Source organism: Mus caroli, chromosome 11 (genome assembly GCF_900094665.2).
Source record: "Mus caroli chromosome 11, CAROLI_EIJ_v1.1, whole genome shotgun sequence".
NCBI lineage: Eukaryota > Metazoa > Chordata > Mammalia > Rodentia > Muridae > Mus > Mus caroli.
Genome location: NC_034580.1, coordinates 19,893,276 through 19,914,836, shown reverse-complemented (window position 1 = coordinate 19,914,836; position 21,561 = coordinate 19,893,276). Strand labels below are relative to the sequence as shown.

Sequence of the window (21,561 nt, the reverse complement as noted above, 5' to 3'; positions counted from 1 at the left end):
GGGGGGGGGGGGGGGGGAGGAAAACACTGAAAAGGCTTGACTGTGCTGGGGCCCTGACACGCTCTCATCTAACGCCTGGCCCACGGCCAAGTTCATCTGTTAATGGACAGCCACAATCCAGTCTTGCCCCTCCCCCCACCTTCCCTGCCCCTCCCCAAAGTCTTCTCTGTTCTCCTACCTCTTTGGAGCTCCTAAAAACTAGACATCGATTATGTCTGCGCTTTCCCCTTTCTATTCAAGATAAACAAAGTGCTTCAAGTTCAAGGCGCACCCTGGGACCCTTGACAAAACAATCTATCATTCTGTCTGCTAAACCAGTCTGGCTACACCATGGCCAGGGAAGCAAGGCTCCCGACATACAATTTCTCTTTGTGCTCCCTCCTTCTTGCCACTAACCTTTTCTTTACCATGTTCTCCAGAGCAGATGGACCTGACCACTGTTGCTTAAGTCCCTCCTGGCAACCCCAGAAGCTGAAGAGAAGAAAGAAGCTCCTGCCTGGGTGCCCCTCCTCCTCTACCATCCTACACGCACCCCATCTTCTTAGACCCACACACCCTCCACTGTCACCCGTATAATAAATGAAATGCAGAGACTGCCCCTTCCTTCATTCCCTGCAAGAATATTTTAAGTGAGTTTTGTTTTAAATCATATCCATTAATTTACCCTGACTTGCAATTAAATGCAAGCACACTTTTTACAACCAGTACGGAATGTATTAATTATAACTACAAATGGTCAAATGAGAGCACAGTCCCTCCTAAAAATATTAATAAAATGCATAATAAATAATATTAATGAAACAAAAATAGATTCATAAGCCTTGGCCCGCACTTTTATTATTTCACGAAAGGGGAAGTGCAGCCAACGAAACTCGCTCCACACACTTTGGCAGAACTCTGACGAACCACCACCATTAAACTCTAAAGAGTATGTTTTGGCTACACTCTGAATCCGGGGGCAGGGAGGGATGCAAAGGCCACCATGAGAAGCTGGTGGCCCTTATAGCCAAGACAGGGTTGGAAGCACATTACCCACATGGTCAAGAAAAGCAAGCCACCTTCCGAAGCCAGGTCCAGCTAACTGCTCAGGCCACTGCCCTCTACCCTGCTCCCCAAAATGAACAAATGAAAGCTCAGGCCACAGTAAAACTCTCAGCTAACTTAAGAGTCTCAGGATTGAGCATCAGCATCAGGCTCAAGGCACCATACCCTGTGCCAGTGCTGGAAGCCACTTTTGTCCCTGCCACTGGCCAGAGAAACCAGCCTCCGCATCACCAGCCTCACCACCAGCCTCCGTCCAGCACGCCCTGCCTTGCCCCTCCCCCCAAATCCAAATCCAACACTCCCACGGAACAATTGAATCTAATTAAGATGAGGAGGAAATTTGCATTTTTCCTTTCACTGTACCCCTAGTAATCACACAAGTTCTTCAAATTTTGAGAATTTTGTTCCTCTGCTAATTATTTCCACCGTCTTGCATTCCAAGGCACAGAGACAGTCTAGCTCACTGGTGGTCTATTAATAGACGTTTTGCACTCAGAAGGTAGGAGCAACCCCCACCTTTGAAATTATTCTGTCATTTCCAGTTTTGTAAAAAGAGTGGTTTGGGGAGGTTAATTATGAGTTTTGCTTTGGGTTCATTTGCTTCTGATTGTTTTGGGGTTTGGGTTTTTGTTTTGTTTTTGTTTTGTTTTGTTTTTAATTCTACCTTTTTTGTGACATTGGTATTAATATTTCCTCAAACAGCAGCTTCTGCATTGTTCTGCATATTAGAATTTAATCTTACAGTAGTTACTGTCTGCCTAGCTTATTGATTTATATAACCCTGGTATGTAATAAAAGAAAGGAAAAGGGAAAGAGAGAAAGAGAGAAAGAGAGAGAGAGAGAGAGAGAGAGAGAGAAGACAGACAATTCCTTGGCTCAAGTGTGTATCTGCTGATCAAATTTCAGATCATGTGTTGTTCATTATGACTTGACTTGAAATCAGTTTGCCACAGGGAGATGGACACACTTCCTGTGCCTTCCCCTCTACTACTCCCTTTAAGGACTTTGGGAACCAGCAGTGTTTCTGAGGTACATTTAAAGCATGAGCTGGCTTGGGTTAAAATAATGTTTCAGCATCTGCAAATTCTCTCATAACCTGCTTCGGAGCAGCTAACGCAAAGCCACGCGTGATCTTTAAGGAGTGAATGAGATTGTCCTACCAACAAATTTTAATGGTGATTTAAGAAATCCTAATACTTTTTCACTTACTTCCTACAGAATCAGTTGTGCACTTGACATTTATGCCATTTCGCCATTACATAACAATCTACCCTGGGTGCACTAGATCATGCCAATCTATTAGAAGGAAATTTGTACTCCCTATAAGCAGACGTTTCCAGTAGGTTTTGACTTACCATTATGTCTCAACGTAAAGTGTTATTATAGTTGGGTGAAAAACACGACTACTCCATGCTCACGTCTTTAACTCTAATACTATTTATTATCTTTCTTCCTGCTTCTAGGGTTGTGTCAGCATTTACATTCCTGGAAGTTAAATAAGCCGACATGGCAGAACTCCTGGATAGACTGAGTAATAAGGCGTGTGGTGACTAACCTGTTTACCTTCTGCCTCCTTAGGATCCCATTCTTTTAAAGTTTGGGGGAGAAGCAGAGAGAAGGAAGGTCAAAGGGGGTTGGAGAGAGAGAAGGGGGGGGAGAGACAGAGGGAGAGAGATTTACACACTGGCTTCCATATGTCACAAAGACCTTGCTATCTATCCACAGCCAACGATACTCAAGCAGTGTCTAAGTTAGTCTTCCCCATCTTGTGCTTCCTCCAGTACCAGGTCACCTGAACACCCCCTTCTCCAGCCTCCTGTCACCCCGACATAAAAATAGGAAGGTTTTTTTTCTTTTGCCCATTTTCAAATAGCAAATTCTCCATTAGATTTCATCATATCTTAGTAAAGCAATTACATCAAGAAAATGATAGTGCGTGTGGAATCAATTATGCATGCAGTTGGCCGGAGACCAAAGGCTGTGAAGTCGGAGAGGGCAGAATCGTTCGACACACACAAATAAAAAGCCCCTGCATCTCACAGATGGACCCCATCAGTTCATCTTACTGCCTAAAAAGTTCATGCACTTAATAATTTATTTGTGTTCTGGATACTGTTTCCCAGCTGAATATTAATAACTTTGAACTGAAGCATGCTTTTAGCATGGTATGGATGGAAGTCACAGTAGGGCAAGGCTGGAGCCCTCAGAGGTTAAAATTATAGTTGTGTTTCTCACACTCTCTTCATTTTCCATCACAATTTATCTTCTTTCATTAAACATTCCTTTTAATCAGAATATCTGCCTCAGTGTTCTGATTCTGCTTGTTAACCAGTGGTAAACTCGTAAACCAAAGACGAGCATCAATAATACAGCAGAGACTACTCCACGGCAAAAGCAACATCAAATTCCCAGGCTCTCAAAAATCGGAAACCGTTAGTTAACACCTTGTTTTCACAAGCAAGGCCCTCTTACACCTGGAGGGAGGCACAAGGGCGTCTGTGGCCCCGTTTACGTTGGCAACCAGGAGAAATCACAATAGAGCCCAGAGCAGCAGACTCACTGGACCTGCAAGATGAAAGAGTCATCCTAGCCCAGTTTCCAGGCACAGCTGAGTTGTAGTCATTTATTTAAAAGCAACCAAAGCACCTTCCAAAGGTTTGTCCCTTCTCCCTTCTGAAAGGGGAGCCTGATGTCACAGTGCTGAAACACCAGGCCTCCCTGCCACCAAACGACTAACAATGAAAGCTGCCCAGCAGCGCCTGGGAAGAAGAGACAGTCAACCCATTTTTCTGAGTGTCTCTGGACAGGTCTCAATCACACACTTAAATTTTACAGTCTCTTCCCCCAAATGAGAACAATTTCCAGCCAACACGTCCACAAACTGTACTTAACGTTAAAAGAAAACGGATAAAACAGATGTAATTACTCAAGGTTAGACTTCTAATTCCTCAATTCACTAAAGGAAACTTGGCGAGAAGAAGCATCATTTTGCTCCTTTCTACTGGGGCATCTGAGGAGGAGAGCCACTGAGGCAGCTAATACACAAAACATGATCAAAAGTGATTAACAACAGCTTCATATGCAAATTGCATTAATGAAGGAGTGCAAAGTCATCATGTAAATTAAATATGTCAAATCTCTTGGTGAACTTTCAATCTTGAGAAGAAAAAACTCTGCTTTAATTTTTTTACATCATCAATTTTGCAAGATTGAAAATCTAAGAATCTTGGTGTTATAAACAATTTTCACCTTTTTTTTCTCCTTCAGCAGGCTGACAGGCCAGCCTGATGTGCACCGAATGTACATGTTAATAGGCCAATCAAAAATGCAAAACAATTCGCAATTACTGGAAGGACCTAATGGTCATTAGAATTTACAACTAGGTAATGAACTGAAGTCTGCCCACACCATGCATATTCATAAAGCAATTTAGCCTTTGAAGATTAAAGAAGTGCTTAAAATTCAAATGAGCTTTAGCAAATTATCAGTAAGATTCATCCAAAAAGCAAAGGGTTTTTCTTCCTATGATTTCCTCATTTTTTTAATGCAAAATTGTTCTATCTTCCAGGCTGAGCTTAAACTAAACACAGAGCCTCTAGTCAAGCCAAAGGGGCTAAGAGACAGACAGAGGCTGCAAACATCGTTACCGACTTTGTTCATAAAACTAAGCCCTTAAGAGCCAAACCTATCTCTAAACATGGTAATTTATCAAAAACAGCCCAGAGTTGCTCATAGGCAACACTAGGCATCCTCCAACAGCACAGATTACCACGCGTTCCCCGCCCTCCCAGAAAGCCTTCCCCCCTCAAGTTGCCTCTCCTGTGTAAACATCCACTGTGGTAGAAAAACAGCTTTTTCATCAGCTTGGAGTGGCGTGCCTTTTAGAAATTTCTGCTTCCAAGGGGAAGAGAGCAAGAAGGGACAGAAATGGAGTACGAAGCAGAGTACGCTGTCTGGTTTACTTCTGGGAACAAGCACGCTGTCCTTTGGTATTTGTCGCCCTGACTGCACTGGTGGCACTTAATTCAAGAGGAAGGGGTCATGCGGACATCAACTGGCATTCAGCAAGCACAGCCCATCCCAGTCAGTGGGAAGCATCACAGGAATTTGGGTTTTCATGCTTCCCAGTCCAGTCTGGAGAAGCCTCTCCCTGCATGCTGACATCTCACTAACCTTGCAGCATTTAAAAAATAAAAATGCCTAGTGGCAGAATTCCCAATGTATCTCTCTCCCTGCACCCACAAATGTCATCCCCAGGTGTGTGTTCAAGTCATACCCCAGCTGGTGGACAAGCCACACGGCCAATAGCTTTCCATGGCTATGCTGGGTGTTCAAGTCATACCCCAACTGATGGACAAGCCACCCAGCATAGCTTTCCATGGCTATGCTGAGTGCTCCACTGCTAGACCCAAATGGCTCTGTGCTGCAGGGATTTGTTTGAACTTCTCTGCTACTCTTGCCTCCCCTACCCTCCCTCATCACTATCTCAGATTTTTAAAATAGCTAATCTTACCAAAACTTGTGGGTACGTAATAAAGGAAAAAGGGGAGGAAACCTCAGGTTAGAGTCCTGGCTCCTTGACTCATATTAGCTGACCCAGTTTTAATGTTTATCAGAAATAATAGGACACAGAGCTGGGCGGAACCTTCATTCACAACCATTTGTATGAACCACAGGTCCACAGTCCTGAACAACTGTTTGACACTAATGTTACTCTACATGAGTAGAGTGCAGTGAGGGCTGAGATGGGAACTGACAGGGTAAATCAGAATTAGATTAAAAACAAAAGTTTAGAGGCTGATACTACACTACAGAGCAAATGGAACTTGAAAGCCAAATTTTCCCTAACTGCCCGAGTCATTCTCCCTATTAGAGCCATTGCCTGCCATCCCCCTGCTGGCCACAGTCACACAGGAGAGTGAGAGGCATGCAGGACTTGGGATAGCCCTCTTTAAATACAATACCTATATACTTAATATATAGCAATTAACTTGTGGTCAGGAGTCTGCAGGCAGCAGGCTGCCCCAAGCAGATCGCAGGGGAGGAGGACCCAGAGCTGGGACAAGCACAGAAGACAGGTCCAGCGACAATGCCTGCTGTCAGCAGCGGAATTATTTTTATACAGGAATTTTTATCTCTATTGTACAAACAAGTACGTGTCTGTGCTGACTTGTTAAGCAATCCACTTGTATGTAGAATAAGGGTTTTTTTTTTCCTGCTTGCTACCAGTCACACAGCTCTAAGATCAGAAGAGATACATAGTCTTTGAAGCTGCTCAAATGTTTTAGTTAAAAGGACAGCAGTTGTTTTCAAAGATCCAAGAGTATCTTTATCAGAATTAAATTTTTCCTTATTGATTTTCCCCCTTAACATAACAAAAACATAACATGAGAAGGTTACAATTTATTATTTTAAAAAATTTCAGCCTTGAAATGATTTTTTTTTCAGTAGTCAGTGCTCACTTTTAAATGTAAAAGATTAATCTTTTTTAATCTTAAGGTGGGATGGAGTAGGTGAAGCTCCGGAGACTTTCATTTTAACATTGGTTATTACATTGTTTTAAATGTAAACTCAAAGGATTTTTGGCTGGGGCAGGGGTTAAAATGGTACCTTGTGGCCAGCCCCTAAAATGTATGCATGCCATGAAATCATGACATACGTGAAGTTGGCATAGGGAAGGCTCTATCTTTTGTCCAATGAGATGCTCTGTCTTTGAAACATAAAAGACTAGATTCAGCAAGTCAAGCATTGTGTCCAACGAGGTAAGAATCGTCCCTAAAAATCAACAGATGTGATCACTCTCTTTAACGGTCATGACTGCATCATTACCTAGCAAGAAAACAAGCAACTAAAGAATATAAACGTGGTGGCCTGTGCTTAGTAGGAAACGTGGTGGCCCGTGCTTAGTAGGAGGCTTCCCTGAGTGTTTTAGAAATTTCGAAAACGAAAATGAAGGAAGGGTTGGAGAGTTGCAGCAACACCTGTGTTTGTTTTCAAAGCACCTCTTCGGGTTCCACAGATAGTCCGTTATTGATTTTAGAGGGAGTTTTTAATAGGTGAATTTGCGTCTATCTAAAGGCCAGATCAAATTGTAGGTGTAATTGTTCTTCACCAATGTTAACGACAGTGAGGGTATAAACAAAAACTCATTGTGAGTGGCCAAAGGCCTCCAGGTATTCTCTTCGTCAACAGACCTGCTCCAGGGCCCCAGTGGGAATCGCCTGGTGGAGATTTGGTTCTGAACAACATGCTGCAAGCCTGTCTGTAGAAGGCACATGCAAGGCGCCTTTCTCGCCGCTTACATTAGTCTCTACCTGAACATCTCCTGTCTAGGTGAGTGTAATTTGTGTTTAGCACCCTTAAGACCTTAGTATTTACCTAGGTAGATCAAAAGGAGGGAAAGGAAGGCGGGAGCTAGAGGAACTGTGGAAGGCCCAGCCCCTCTGGTGAGCAGGTTAGCTGTACCCAGAACACTGTCTTAGTGGAGCACCCTGCCCAAGTTAACCTTCCAGCGTTGCATCACCCCTGCTCAGTCCCCTGGGGCAAGCCCGAGAGGAGACACCTCAGTTCCCTGGTCACAGACTTCTAATTCCCCGGTTCTGGCAGCTTATTTTTTCCAAGTGTTTTGTTTCAGGAAAACCTGTGTCTTTTTCTTTGTATGTTGTGTGGATTTAGCACAACTGGTTCTGACAGCTGTTGATTCTGTTAAATGAACACATGATAAAAATTCTCTATAAAACCTCAAGCAACAACAGACTCAAAAATATAATGGAAAAGTATTTTAATGGAGCTCCAACTGAGAGTAGGTTTTTAAAAAGAAGAATAAATAAAGGTATAGGAGTCCTTAAGTCATCAGTGTGGACGTGTGCGTGTGTATTTAATGGGAGAAGAAGGGTGTTGCAAATCACCACAAATATTTACACTGTAATCCCTTTGTTCAAATCACATACTTTTTAACAAAAAAAGCTGGAACCATGGCTATTTTAAATTTTAAATATTCAAGTGCCTGTAATTAACCATATGAAACAAATTATGTTGAGTTTCTCCATACCAGCACAGAGAGAGAGAGAGAGAGAGAGAGAGAGAGAGAGAGAGAGAGAGAGAGAGAGAGAGAGAGAGAGAGAGAGAGAGAGAGAGAGAGAGAGAGAGAGAGAGGAGGAGGAGGAGAAAAAGGAAAAGGAAAAGGAAAAGGAAAAGGAAAAGGAAAAGGAAAAGGAAAAGGAAAAGGAAAGAAAATCCTAACTGGAGGTGGACTGGGAGGCGGCAGAGTTGGGGAGACAGCTCTGCGAGGAGGAATAGATGATGTTTTCATTTTGCTATAGATCAAAGCAGAACAAGCTGGGAACTGTAGCATACCGCGCATTCTTCCATCGCTGTCTCTTACACTGGGCTATCTAAGTTTATACAATTCCCTAGCCTAGCTGCATATTAAGCTCGCTGTGTACAGCTTTATTATGGTGCAGCGGTGGAGGAAGCATTAATATTCCAACGCCACATCTGACAGGGCATTTACATGCGCCCATCTGAGCGGCACCTGAGAGCCCCTCCAAGGTGCAGTAACTGTGCGCCTATTGTAAAGGCAAATGAAGCTCACCTATTCCCTGCTGGGATCAGAAGTGACCTCGCCACCCCCCTTCCCCCCATGCCTCAAATCCTTCCCTTGCCAACCTAACTCAATGCCATCTCAGAATGACGAATGAGCTCAGAAATAGACCCCAAGTTACTAACCCTGCTAAGAACAGCAAAATCCTTTGCTGAAATGTTTTAAAAATGCAGAGGGGAGTGCAGCTGGCCAGTAAAATGCAGAGACAGAATCCAGCAAACTCAATATGGAATATGTTACATTCGAAAACTGATTAGAAATACAGTTTGATGTTTACTAGCTTCAAATTGAGTTTGGCATCAAGCATATTGCCTTTAATAATGCTGGCATTTTAGTAGTAGTATTATTATTATTTTAAATTTGCCTTTGGTCTCAGAGAACACATGTGGAGAGCTAAAGAATTCTTATTCGTCAGGTTGCATTTCCTGGAAATTAAGTTTGTGACAGAAAATGAGTCCAGTAGCAATAATATGGTTCGTGCTCAAATTAATTAGGTCATTGTTGCAAAAACTACATGGCAAATTACAAAGGTAAATTTACAGATATTGGCCGGGACTGCAGACTTGGCAACGAAAGGGAAAAGCAGCTTAAGGGCACTGATTTACCTGGGCCACTCACTCCAGGGACAGAGAGGAGGGCACAGTGGTCAGTTCTCTATTTGTATTACAAATAAAAAATACCAGCCATTCACCATTAAATTATATAGTCTGCACATATTTTATGAACTTTATTAACATCCTCCAAATTAACACATAAAATAAAAACCTGTTTGAAATATTAAAAATTGGCCCTACACTAAAAAATGTATTTTTTTTCTTTGAAATAGAAACAGTGCTGACATAGTCATGACCCAAATGAAATCTGAACTAGCAGAAAGGTACCAAAGATCCTTGGTGATTAAATCTCACGATAAATTGTGGCAATGTGCCAAACTCAGTCCAGTTTGATGCTAAGTGCTTTTTACTGAAAGAGGCTAGTACTACTGTGTATAAGATGGACTGGGTCTTGAAGTGAATTTTGTCAAATAATTTCCTTGTGTCATAAAGGATGCAACCAAGATAGATCAGATAAGTGCCCAGTGACATCTTCCATGGGCTCTCCTCCCTTCAATCTTACATCTTCCCCCACAGGAAAACCAAACTTTCTTATTCAGTGGCAGCTATGAAAAGCCATTTGCCCCACGTCCTTTATTCAGCACCACCAGGAAGACAGCATGAAAATCTAAAATCTGCCTTCCATATTTGTTATGTGCCACAATTTAGCTCCCCCATGTTGGCCAAAGACAGAAGCTACAGTGTAAAACTAATGATTTTCCAGGACTCTAAAATGTGCCATTAATGTGCCCAATTCGACTCTCTCTCTGAACTGAAGGTGCCTGTCCTGGCCCAGCCTAGCAGTTCTACATCCAGCTGTTTTTTCTAGCCCCTGGACAGCCCCACAGTTAAATGCCACACTCCCTGGGAGAAAGGTGTGCAAAGCATACTTCAGCTCCTTGAAAAAAGAAAGTGCACAACCTGCCCACAACAAGGATGGCTTGATTTGAGAAATTACAGCACTTGCGGTTTTTGTTTGTTTGTTTTAGTTTTCACACAATAAACAGAGAACGGGGAGGGACACTTTGTCCCCCTCTGCTCCTATTCTTGAAGTGAATACATATTTGTGTTTCCAATAAAAGGCCATTTTTACATTAACTGTCTGTAACAGCAGGAGACAGAAGAATGCGCACAGTCTCACCATCACACACAGAATGCTCTCCATATCACGTGGACCTATTCTCAAAACTATTATTTCTGAAAGGTGCCCAGGAAGATGTGCAACGCATCTTTTCTGTGCCACCAAGAGGGTGACATCTGAGGGACTTTGAGATCCTTGGGATCTTCTCCTATATGTTAGGTTTTGTTTTTCTTTTTTGTCTTTCCAAAGTAAATTTAGCAGCCATGCGAGCCACTGTGTTTAATTAAGCTTTCAAAAGTCCTCTAACAATGCCAACAATTGTAGGACACTTCTGCAGCTCAACCATGCAGTCACTGTGACAGTTCTATTTACAATGTGTCTTAGAGTTTCTCTGACATTGTACTTTGACAAAACATCCAAGCTGCCCATCCACAACCTTTCTCTGTCTTATTTACAAATACAGCTTGTGTGCAGGACTCACAGTTCCACAAACATCAATCTGTGGGTAGTGGCCTCACAAGCACAGCCTAGCTATGAAAATGCTAAGTATTTGTTACAAAACAACATTCTCTGCTCTATGGGCTCTGGAGATAAATAATCAGTTGCCAGTATTTCACTTTGCTTTTCTGAATGGCGGTGTTTTCTGGAGTTCGCTGCCACACTGAAAATTGACTTCGTAGATCAGTATTTCTTTTTATTCAGAATCATACAGATAAAGAGAAATGAAAAATAAGTAACCATAATAAGACACTGCCATTTATAGTCTCATTTACAATTAATATACAAACGCATCCTTCCGTTTCATCTGGGTAGCAGTGGGTACAGAGAAGGAAAGGGAAGTTGGCTCTGTAGACTGAAAAGTGTGGTGCTTGCTTCACCTGTAGGTAACATGCTAATATCGTTCCTAAGGATTCCCTCTCCGTAGAGACCCTGTCTTACATATCCAGATATCAGCTGCTCTGTGTAGGCAGGTGATCTCAAACACCCCCAATGGAAATGCCTGTATTCTGGATGTTAGTGGGGGGAAAACCAATGTTCCATCAGTAGCAGCAGGCTTCCCTGCACTTCAGCAGACTTGTGTTTTCCCATTCTGTTTAAAAGCTAACTTTATGATAGGCTAATCCTAATTTAAAGATCCCCGTGTGCAATGAGCCAAGACTGCAAGACTGACACTGTGAGACGGTCTGGGGTCTTTTCTGTGAAAGAAAACAGTTGTATGCCCAGTCATCTTCAATGGGTATCTCACTAATCACAAAATAAAAGACTCAAAAAAAATATAGAAAGCTCCGTCGGTCAAAGGCTGCTTCTATCTGATTTGGGGTATTTGACCTGCATATTGATGACTGGACCACATGATATAAGCTGTTAACAGCCATTTAAATTAATACTGTTAGAATGGTCTCTGTGTCTCATAAGAGTATGTGTGTGTGTGTGTGTTGCTCTGAATATCTAAACAAAATGGAGAAGCCAGCTTTATTCAATGCTTCTGGATATAGGTAGCACACATGTGCATAGCATATGAAAACACACACATCTATCTAGTTATCAGGGAAAAAGCATCCTATCAAAAAAGAAAAAAAAAAAACGGTCAGCTTTGGGAGGCCTGAGCACAGCCAACATGCATGCTACTTTACTGCAGCTCTTAAGGACACTGTCTTACCCTCCTGCTTCAAAGTCCCCAAATTCTAGGCTTTCCTTGGGAAGATTTCATTCCTGCTTCCTGCCTGTAAAATGGCACAGAGCACACAGTGAACTCAAATCTAACTTCTATCATTTCATAAACCTTGCCTACTCAGCATGCTTAAGTGATTGTCTTTTGTGGAGTTGCCAAGCACATTCTTATAGTCATCCATCAATATATTTCTTCCCCAATATAGACCACTGCTTCTCTCCTTAGGACACACAGTTCAAATGTCTACTGCATGGTTACTGTTGGGAATCGTGGGAGCCCCAGCCCAGAGAAACCAGCTGAGAGTACACAGTCATCTTTCCGGATCTTTGCTTCAGGGGCAGCTGAGGTCCAGAGCATCATAATTTATGTGCAATAGTAGAATGTTAATTTCACTATACGAATGCCTTAATTCATTACTGTGAATTACGAGAAGTCATGATTCTAGTCATGATCTATCTCACTTTGAGATGTGACTATGATGTTTATGTTCAGCCAATACTGGGGTAAGAGCAGGTGATTAAACAGCATGAAGGAGCAGAGGTGTTGCAATGACTTGTGCATAAAAGGTTTACCTCTCCTGGATTGCATGTGTGAACTTTGAGTATGTGAGACACCTCTGGATTGCATGTGTGCACTATGAGTATGTGAGACACCTCTGGATCGAATGTGTGGCCTGTGAGTATGTGAGACACCTTAGGTGGCTTTCCATTTCAGGGAAACAATGCGCCATTAGCCCTGCAAAACAGATTTCAAATGTGCACCCTCTCTCTTTTCTCTCTAGATTCTGCAACCATACCATAATAGTTTTGAAATACCATGGAATCATTATGACAACCAGTTAAGGGCTATTTCCTTCCCTGCACATCCATGGAGAGTCCCAACTACACAAGTAAAAAGCCCTAACTATTTATCTGAAGGCTTCCCTCAGTCTTCAGATTCCTCTTCTAAATACAGAGGCCCTGATTTTCAAACTGGCTAACCTGAAACTGAAAAGCTATTTAGGCCTTCCGGAGTAAGTGTGGTTTTAATTCTTGCCTGACAGACACTGTGTTTTGTCTTTTAAACGAGCAGCTCGATATGTAAATATGATGTTACATCACACAAGCCTTACTCCATATTTGGTGATTTAGCAAGGCTTTGGATCTCCAAAGATGACAAATCCCCTTCCGCCTGCTCTTGCCTGCTCTTGCTTCATTAATCATGCCTTACACTTCTGTTCCTTCTCCTTCCAGTCACAAGGCAGCACATGGAAATGGTCATTGCCATATCCTACAGGGAGGTGGGGGAGATCAAAATCTTAACCTCCATGTCTCAGAAGCTAAATGTGGTGGCTTCTAGAAAAATACTCAACACATGCAGTGTTCCTGGCAAGCAGATTCCTCACTTCACGAAAGGAAAATAGTTGAGTATTGTTGCAGAAAGCATAAAAGAAAAAAAGAAGATAGGAAATGCCACACTTGATCCTAACGATCAAATTCCAGATTTGGGGGAGGAGCAATGTGACATTTAATCCCCCCTTCCCTGCCACCCCCTCACCCCCGGTTCAACTCCATGGTCCACCTGTATCAGAGACAAGTTCCAGTAAGTCTTGTGACTGACTACCTGCTTTTGGAGGGTGGGGCAATGCAGAGAAGGAGCTGTCTCCCAGATGTGGGAGTCCTGTCACCACAGAAGCTGCTTTTGCTCTGACTACTGCTAAAGCAAACAGTGTTTTAAGAACCACTACCTAGTGTTGCTGTTTATCACTAAGGCAGGGAATTAAATTCCCTCTGTTAGCTTCTAATTCCTTTTCCCTGGAGCTGCTGAGAAACCCACACACCTAGCTACCTCCTTGGTAAAATTAACCGAGAGAGAAAGCTGTTAAATATGTGCATGCATTTTTTTTTCTCCAAGAAAATTTTTACATTAGACTAGGGAAGAAACTGTGGAGACTGGACTGGACATTTGTAAGGGTGACATGTGGCTGTGTAAACCACAAACAAAATCAAGATACATCTGTCAAAACCACATCAGAAACAAGAGAGAGCGCAGGGGAGCATTTATCACTGAGCTGAGGAGGCAGGCTGCAGGGAGCAGCCGTTCCTGTCAAACCAACCTTTTGAAATTTCCAACATGCCCTTAAACTTTTCGAGTAAGCATGTCTGTGCGCTTCAGCAACTGCCCTCTCTACTCTGGCCTGGCCAGTCGAAAATGGCATCTTAAAGTCAAGGTCACTGTGTCATCCCACCACGGGGCTGTGTTTAATTACAGCCCCATACAGGCTGACAGCCAATATGGATCCAAGGCTAGCCCTGGAGCTCAGTTAACTCTTTCTAGCCCTTCAGGCTAGTTATTGGCTCAACTACAGATGCCTGTGTGGTTACTTTGCCTCTGATATATCCCCAAGGCCATAAGTGGACACTGGAAACTGAGTTAGGTTTGGTGTGGTAAGGTTGAACACTTTAAAATAGGAGGCAAGCAAGGGGAAGAGTGTTGGTATGGTCAGAGCCAGGCGAGGATGTCAAGGGTGTGTGCACCTTTCCCACCTGCATCTGACTCAGTAAAGTAGGAAACAATTTATTTTCAGAGTTCTGGACGGAAGCAAGGTGAATGATTATTTAACATTATAAGGCTGCCATAGACAGTCACAGGGAAAAATACAGACAGACTTCACCTCCTTCCTGCTTGACTACATGCCCCTGCAAACAAACAGAAAACATGCAAACAGTTTCTCTCCTTCGCTTCTCATTTACCTGCTATGTGTTCCTGTTTGGGGCAAATTCCTCTAGATGACGTTGATAAACAATCGTCATCCTCTGGCGTGACCTGGATGCCAACCTCCACAGGATTGGATGCCTTTTTCATCTCGATGGGAGAAGGGGAAGGCGGCTTATCCACACCTTTTTCTAAGCAGAGGCCGCCATTGCATTGTTTCCGTTTGTGCTCGATAAAAATAAGAATGTCCCCCAGTGGGAAATTCATCTGGCACTGCCCACAGGTGAGAAGGTCGTGGTCCCCTTCTGGAGCTCCCAACGGGCCATGGTCTGGTTCATCATCTGTAAGAATGGCTTCAAGAGGTTCGGCTGTGGTTGAAGAAACAAAAGCACAATTATTAGGGAACCAGTGGGGAGAGAAAAGGGGAGCAGACATTCTCAATCTCACCCCTGCCTTACCAGACTAGAACAAGTATTTGGAGCAGTCTCTACATAATACCCAGAAAATGTGGACACAGGCAACAAATGCTCTGGAGGGTATCGATAATTAAATCTATCAGTGAGGTTGGCCATCATGTACTAAAGGAAATCCCTCCGACTTGGATAACTCCAGAGAACACACACACACTATAAATTCTTTCTTTAGAAAGAATGTGATTTAACAGTTAACATACACAAAAAATATATACATAAAGGCTGCTTAAATAATAACTACGGGAAAAACATGAACTGAAACCAATTTTGCTCCCCTCCCCCCAACCCCATACAGTAGGTTGTCTATTGTGCCCAAGATTAGAGAAAAAGGCGAATGAGCACAGGCAGCCTTTGTGTGTGAATCTCTGTACTGTACACACATGGCTTCCACACAGAAGGCTGCTGCAGCCACACAGGACTGCCACATTTGCACCGCAGTCTACCCATCACAACGAGGTGAGCGTCACAGTGCTAACATCTCCCTGCCCTCCTCAGCTACGAAATTCAAGGAACATCACATTCACTGGCAGGTCTTCCCAAACATGTTCCCTAAATGGGATACTCCTGAGTACTTAAGAAAATAAGCCAATTAGTCATGTTTTCTTTTTTCATCCTGAAGAAAAGAATGTTTAAAATAGTCTAAATGTGTTTGTGCTTGGTGGCATCCATGACATTAAAAATCAGAGTGGACACCCATGCTCCATACTTCAGAAGACCGAACACCTTTTTTTTCTTCGGAGTTGAGAGGCTTTACCTAATGTAGTCAAAGTTGACTAATTTCCTGAATGAGCTCCAGAGTGCTTCATTATGGGACTCTTGCTGCACACATCATCACAGCAAACGTTATAACAAGGTACACATGCCTTTCTTCCCTGTTTGCATGTTTGTTTGTTTGTTTTTTTAACTTTGCACCCTGGCATCTATTTGAGTAGCTTTTATCATTTTTTTTAACCTTGAAAGTGGAGAAAGAAGAGCTGGAAAATCTTGTTCACAGTATCTTTAAAAAAGAAAAGAAAAACTAAAACTAAAAAAAAAAGAAAAAAATCACAAAATACAAAACATGTCCAGGATGCTGCCAGTTAATGAATGTGAAGCAGAAAATGTACAAGGCTTAAACAGTTAATCAGTCTGACCTTCTTTAGCAAGCTGCCAATTTCACATTTAATGAACTTAAAGCCACAGAGAATCAAAAAATAGATTTTAATTTGAGTGTAGAATATTGGAACAGATTTTGATAAAGTGCAAAAATCCAGTGAACTCAGGTTAAATTTATTTCAACCCTACCCAGGCTGGATATTGAGGGGGAAGATCTGGAGTAACTCCCAGATGTGTTGGGTGAAATAATATTGAAAGAGTCCTGCCTAAGCTGCACCTGGGCTCAAGTAGGACATGTCATAATTTCTAGCCTTTGGTACGCCTCCTAATTTAACATAGGTCACTGTAGGAATATGAAGGTTAGGTTATCTCCCTACTAACGGAGGCAACAAAGTAAGCACTTATGTCCCTTTGCCCAACATCCTGATCAAAAGGCACATACGGAATGCACAAGCATGCTTTTCAGATAAAGGAGGCGAATGGAGGGACTTGCTTCTGCTTTGTGTCTCTATGTCATTTTTCTCTGCATTTGCTTTCATTTTGAGCAAGTGAGGAGTGGGAAGTCTTGATCCATGATATCTGCTATTTGAACTACGGATTTTAAGTGAACATTGGCAAATGTGGCCTTTTCTGCTGCTGCTGCTGCTGCTGCTATTTAGCTACAAGTTCTGAGGTTGAGAGACTGAAAGGCTCAGGGGGGGTAAGAAAAAAATTCTTCTAGGAAAGGTAAAACATTTTTGCAAATCCTCTCATGAGGATTCATGCTGGGTGTTGTTGTTGTGGTTGTTGTTGTTCCCAGGGCCTGCTTGATTTCAGAATGTAGAAACAGTATTTAGAAGCAAAAAGGATACTCTCTTAGATATCAAATAGTTAAAGGTAATTCGGTACAAAACAGACTTGGTTAAGTCTTCTGAACTGAGTTACAATCAAGACTAGGAAATGAAGTGGTAATTCACTGGTTGCCGGTTACACCTCCACATTTCACCTAATTAATTTTATAGGAGGCAAAGTTCTTGAAAATAACAAGATGATCAAATGTACAGATATAAAACCTGTAACCTCAACATTTTCTATGCTCTTAACGTAAATTATTGCTAATTACCAAGAATTCTATCCTAATGTATGAAATGCATTTAACATCCATCTCCCTGAAAAACATTTGCCTAGTAATGTGCAGAGAAATATCAAACCGTGTTTTTATTGTTGCTGCTGCATTATTTAAAAAAAAAACCAAATGGGGCACAAAGAAAATATGAAAATACAATTCTCTTACAGCAAGCAGCCCAGTGATTTGCATTGACATCTCTCAGTGGTGATCAGCATTTCCTTTCTGGCCATCAGATAATTTCTCTGTATTTTAATGCAAATTCCCCATCCCCTAAAAACATTCCTAACCTCAGCCATTTTTACCCCCTCCCTTCAATTCAACTCCATCCTAATTCTCCCCTACAATACCATCCTTTCTAAGCTTGGGCCTAACTCGGTACAAAGCGGGGAGTCATCGATTGAAGTGGAAGGGAGTGGACAAATCATCACAATGATTAGCCGCGAATTCTCTACAAGGAGAGGAAGACAAAATAAAATGCTTCTGTTTTCAACAAGAGAGACTGGACGGCCTCAATTGTCCCAGCGACAGCAGACCAATATATTTATATATTCATGTTTATTTCTCTCTCTTCTCCCACTCCACACCCCCCCTCACAGCCCCCGCCGTCCTCCCCCTTCCTCGTTACAAACATAAAAAGAGGAGGCAAAATCCTTATAAGAAATGTTGAGAAGAGGCAGGGAAACAAGGGCTGCTGGGGGAGGGGGAGGAGAGAAGGGAGCCGTGTCTCTCCCAAGTTTGTTTTCCAAGTGGATTTTTCTTCACGCGTTAAACGTTAAAGCAAAAGGAGACTGAAAATCGGAGAGGCAAAGCAAAGAAACAAAAGCAAAGCCAAGGGCTGCAGGCCCGGGGCCGGGGCCCTGCGGGAGTAGGCCGCGCAAAAAGTGAAGTTGGGAGCCGGGGCTCCGAGGCACAAAGCAAGCAGCCACCTTCCAGGCTGCAGGCTCTGACCGCGCGCGCTGCGAACACGTGCAGCAGCGGCCTCCCGGTCCACAGTCCCAGCTTGGAGGCGGCCGGTGGCCCGGGGACTGGGCTGCTGCCTCCACGCCCCTGCAGCCGGGCAGCTGCCGAGCGCAGGATCCCTGAACTGGCCGGTTGTTGGGAAAAGGAAGTAAGGTTTAGAAAACTGAGCTGGATAACCTGATCAAGTCTTGGCTTCCTCGCACACACCCTGAGCGCGGGTCCTGAAATTCATTCTGTGTACACAGGCTAACACTTTTACTTTGGAAGATCTGTGCAAATGTGTTTCGCCCGCAATTCCGGGCACCGTGTGCGCGCCAGGCGGCGACCGCGGTTATTCATTATTAATGACGCTGCTAGCCCGCATCATTATGATGATAACTATTACTATTGTTGTGATTTCGGGCTTCCAGGCGAGAGCTGCAGGAGGCGGGGAGGGGGAGCGTTGGGTTGCCAAGCCGTCCAGTATGCCTGCGGTGGCCGCAGAGACTTGCGCTCTGCACGGGGAAGGGGGTGGAAAAAGTGAACCTAGAAGCCAAGGGCAAACTTGCAACATCCCTGTGTTCGGCCATGCCCCTAAGCTCGAGAGAGCACTCTCCATCCCTCGCCACCAAAAATGCCTTCCTTGAAAGGACCCTAGAGTGCACCCCGCTCCCGGCCGGGAGCTCCAGAGTCCTCACGCACGTGGGGGTGTCGGCTGCGCGCCCCAGCGCTTCTCCACGGCCCTAGCCAAAGCCTTTTTTTTTTTAAGTCAAAATGAAGAACAAAGACCTAAGGGGTAATGGGGGGTGGAGAAAGGGAATTCAGACTAACCGTTCGTTGCCCCCCACCCCCACTCTCCCAACGCTCGTCCCTCCCCCGCCGAGAAACGCCGGGCAGGGGGTGGGGGAGGCTCTGGTACAGGTTCAAGTTCGTGGAGCTTTTCTTGATCTTGTTCTGCCTCCTAGCGACCAAATGGCTCATTCAGTCCACGTAGCTGAGGACAGGGCTGGGGGGGGGAGGGAATGTGGGGGCGCCCTATGGACTGGCAGGCTCCTGCCCTCTAAGCACCCAAGAAAATGAAAGTGATCCCTGCACATACCCTCCACCTAGTCTCCTAGTCCAGTGTCCTCCCCGGGACAGCAGCGAGACTAACCCTCCCAGCCTGGAGAGTCCCAGAAGAGACCCAAGTGGAAGGAGAGTACAGAGCAGCTCCGACTGCGCCTCCCAGACTGTCCCTCGCGCCCCCCATTGCATCCTTCCTTAAGTCCCAGTGTCCCGGCTTTCCCGAGTCCTGCGAACACTGCCCTTCCTTCCCGCCGGTACCTGGCCGGGCTGTAACTTCACACCGTCGCGCGCCGCGTCTGCTCTGTATCCGGCGCGGCCGGTGGGAGTGGGGGCGGGGGAGAGCGGCGAGGGAGAGATGCGCGGGGGTGGGGAGAGGGAGGGCCCCGCAACGTGCCAGGGCGGGGGAGCTCCCGAAGTGTGTGACAAGTTCCAGGGCCCAGAGGGGGAAAAAATTCAATTCCCAATGAGCACCCCTCCCTCGACAAATGCAGAAAAGACATAGGGGGTCCTTCCAGCTTTCATCGAAAATTAAGAGTCATGAGTGAGAAAGGACTTGAAGGGGGACTGGGAGGGGGAAATCTCCATGCCTTTCCTTACTGGACTCAAACTTGTAAGTGCCCACCACCCGCCTCTCCCAGCACACCTCAGGTGGAGATAATGGTCACAGCCACTAACACTTTACATAAACTCACAGAAACCCCTGACCAAGACAGGCCCAGGGTAGAGGACAAGAACCCAAAGGTGGGGGTCTCCGAATCCGGGAACCCTGCACCCCAAAAATGCATACTCAACACACTTCTCCTGCCCCGCCCCTCCTCAACCTAGCCAAGAAACTGCTTTGGTCCAAGAGGCTACTGGCCAGATAGGGGGGTGGGGGGGAAGCACGTGGTAATCTCTCAGTAGCCTAGAGTTAAGGACAAGAGGAGTCTAAAAGAGTACCCCTGTGTAGTGGAGGGGACAAGCAGAACTCGCCTTTACAGCTGCTTTACAAAATAAAAACGTTTTGCAAAACCGAGTTTGATCCAGCAGCTTTCGCTGTCTGAGACCTCGAAGGGAGGTTTCGGTATTGTGCTAGGGGCGGACCAGAGCGCAGGCCCGGCTGGCGGAGTCGCAGCGTGGCCTGCTGCTGTGCCTGGCGGGTGGGCGGCGAGCGCTGGGTGGGCGATCCCGACTCCAGACTGGGACACGGCGAGGTCGGGCGAGGCCCAGCCGCTGCGGCCGCCTGCTCCGGGGCTGCCTCGGCGCGCTCCGTCCTCTGTCTGTTTGTTGGCAGGAGGCTCCCGCACACGCGGTGCTTGTAAACATTCAGACACGAGATTTTTCCCAATCAAAATCCACTTCCACTTTTTTTGAAAATCTTCCAAAAAATAGTAAGAGGAGGGAGTTCCTCGCTCCCTCTCCATGCCGCCGGCGCTCTAAGTTTGCAACTTGGTGGGGTTTGGGGGAAGGGGTGTCAGGGATTTTTTTTTCTTTTCTTTTCTTTTCTTTTTTCCTCTCTTTTCTCTATTAAAGACTCTGGAATTTCTGCAGGGGTGAGGGTGCGAACTAATCTGAGGAAAGAGGTGGAAAATACGGCTGGCAGAATGTTTGGCTTCTATGGGGGAGCAAGAAATTGTACATTCTCTTGCGTTACTTTAATTTTTTTATTATTATTATTTATTTTACGCATCTTCTCCTGACTCACCCAGGAGGGGCGGGCAGCAGCAACCCGCAGGCGGAGACTCCTGCGCCCTCCCTCCCTCTACCGCGTGCCCCTGGCCGCCTCCTCTCTCGGCCCTTGCTCTTGCCCTTCGGCAGCGGTGGCGGCGCAGGAGGGCAAGCGCGAGGAGCCCGCACAAAAGGCGGCGGGACAAACACCCACCTCCGGCCGGAACAAAAGACGGCAGCGCCGGGCGCGACTCCGATCCTTCCCGGTCACCCGGCCTTCCCAGCCGCTGCAGCCCCTCTCCCGACTCAGCTGACTGGGAAGCGCCGGGGGCCCTCTTCTACAGTCCCACTTTCGTACTATTGTGGGGGTGACTACTTTCCTCCCACTGCACACTTGACCGTGCACACGTTGGCGTCCTGAGGCCGGTCTCACCTCTTTTCTCCCCAGGAATTGTTTTTTAGACTTGACTCCCTCCCTCCCCTCCCTCCATTTTCCTATAGTGAAGTGGAAACAGCCCCCTTTCCTTCAAGCTCCCACCCCCAGGTT

The 21,561-nt window shown here is 44.9% G+C and overlaps 1 protein-coding gene across 7 annotated transcripts in view; it reads right to left on the bottom strand.

Moving 5' to 3' along the window:
- Bcl11a (BAF chromatin remodeling complex subunit BCL11A) overlaps positions 1-21,561 on the bottom strand; it is a 95,583-nt gene that overhangs the window by 73,245 nt on the left and 777 nt on the right. For 4 of the 7 annotated variants that reach the window (XM_021176053.2, XM_021176050.2, XM_021176055.1 and 1 more), the window contains exon 2: positions 14,726-15,055. In XM_021176053.2, the coding sequence (XP_021031712.1) occupies positions 14,726-15,055 (330 nt within the window). Of the gene's footprint in view, positions 1-14,725; positions 15,056-19,625; positions 19,674-21,228; positions 21,304-21,561 lie in introns of those variants that run through there. The other 3 variants (XM_021176056.2, XM_029483869.1, XM_029483870.1) reach the window with 2 other exon arrangements.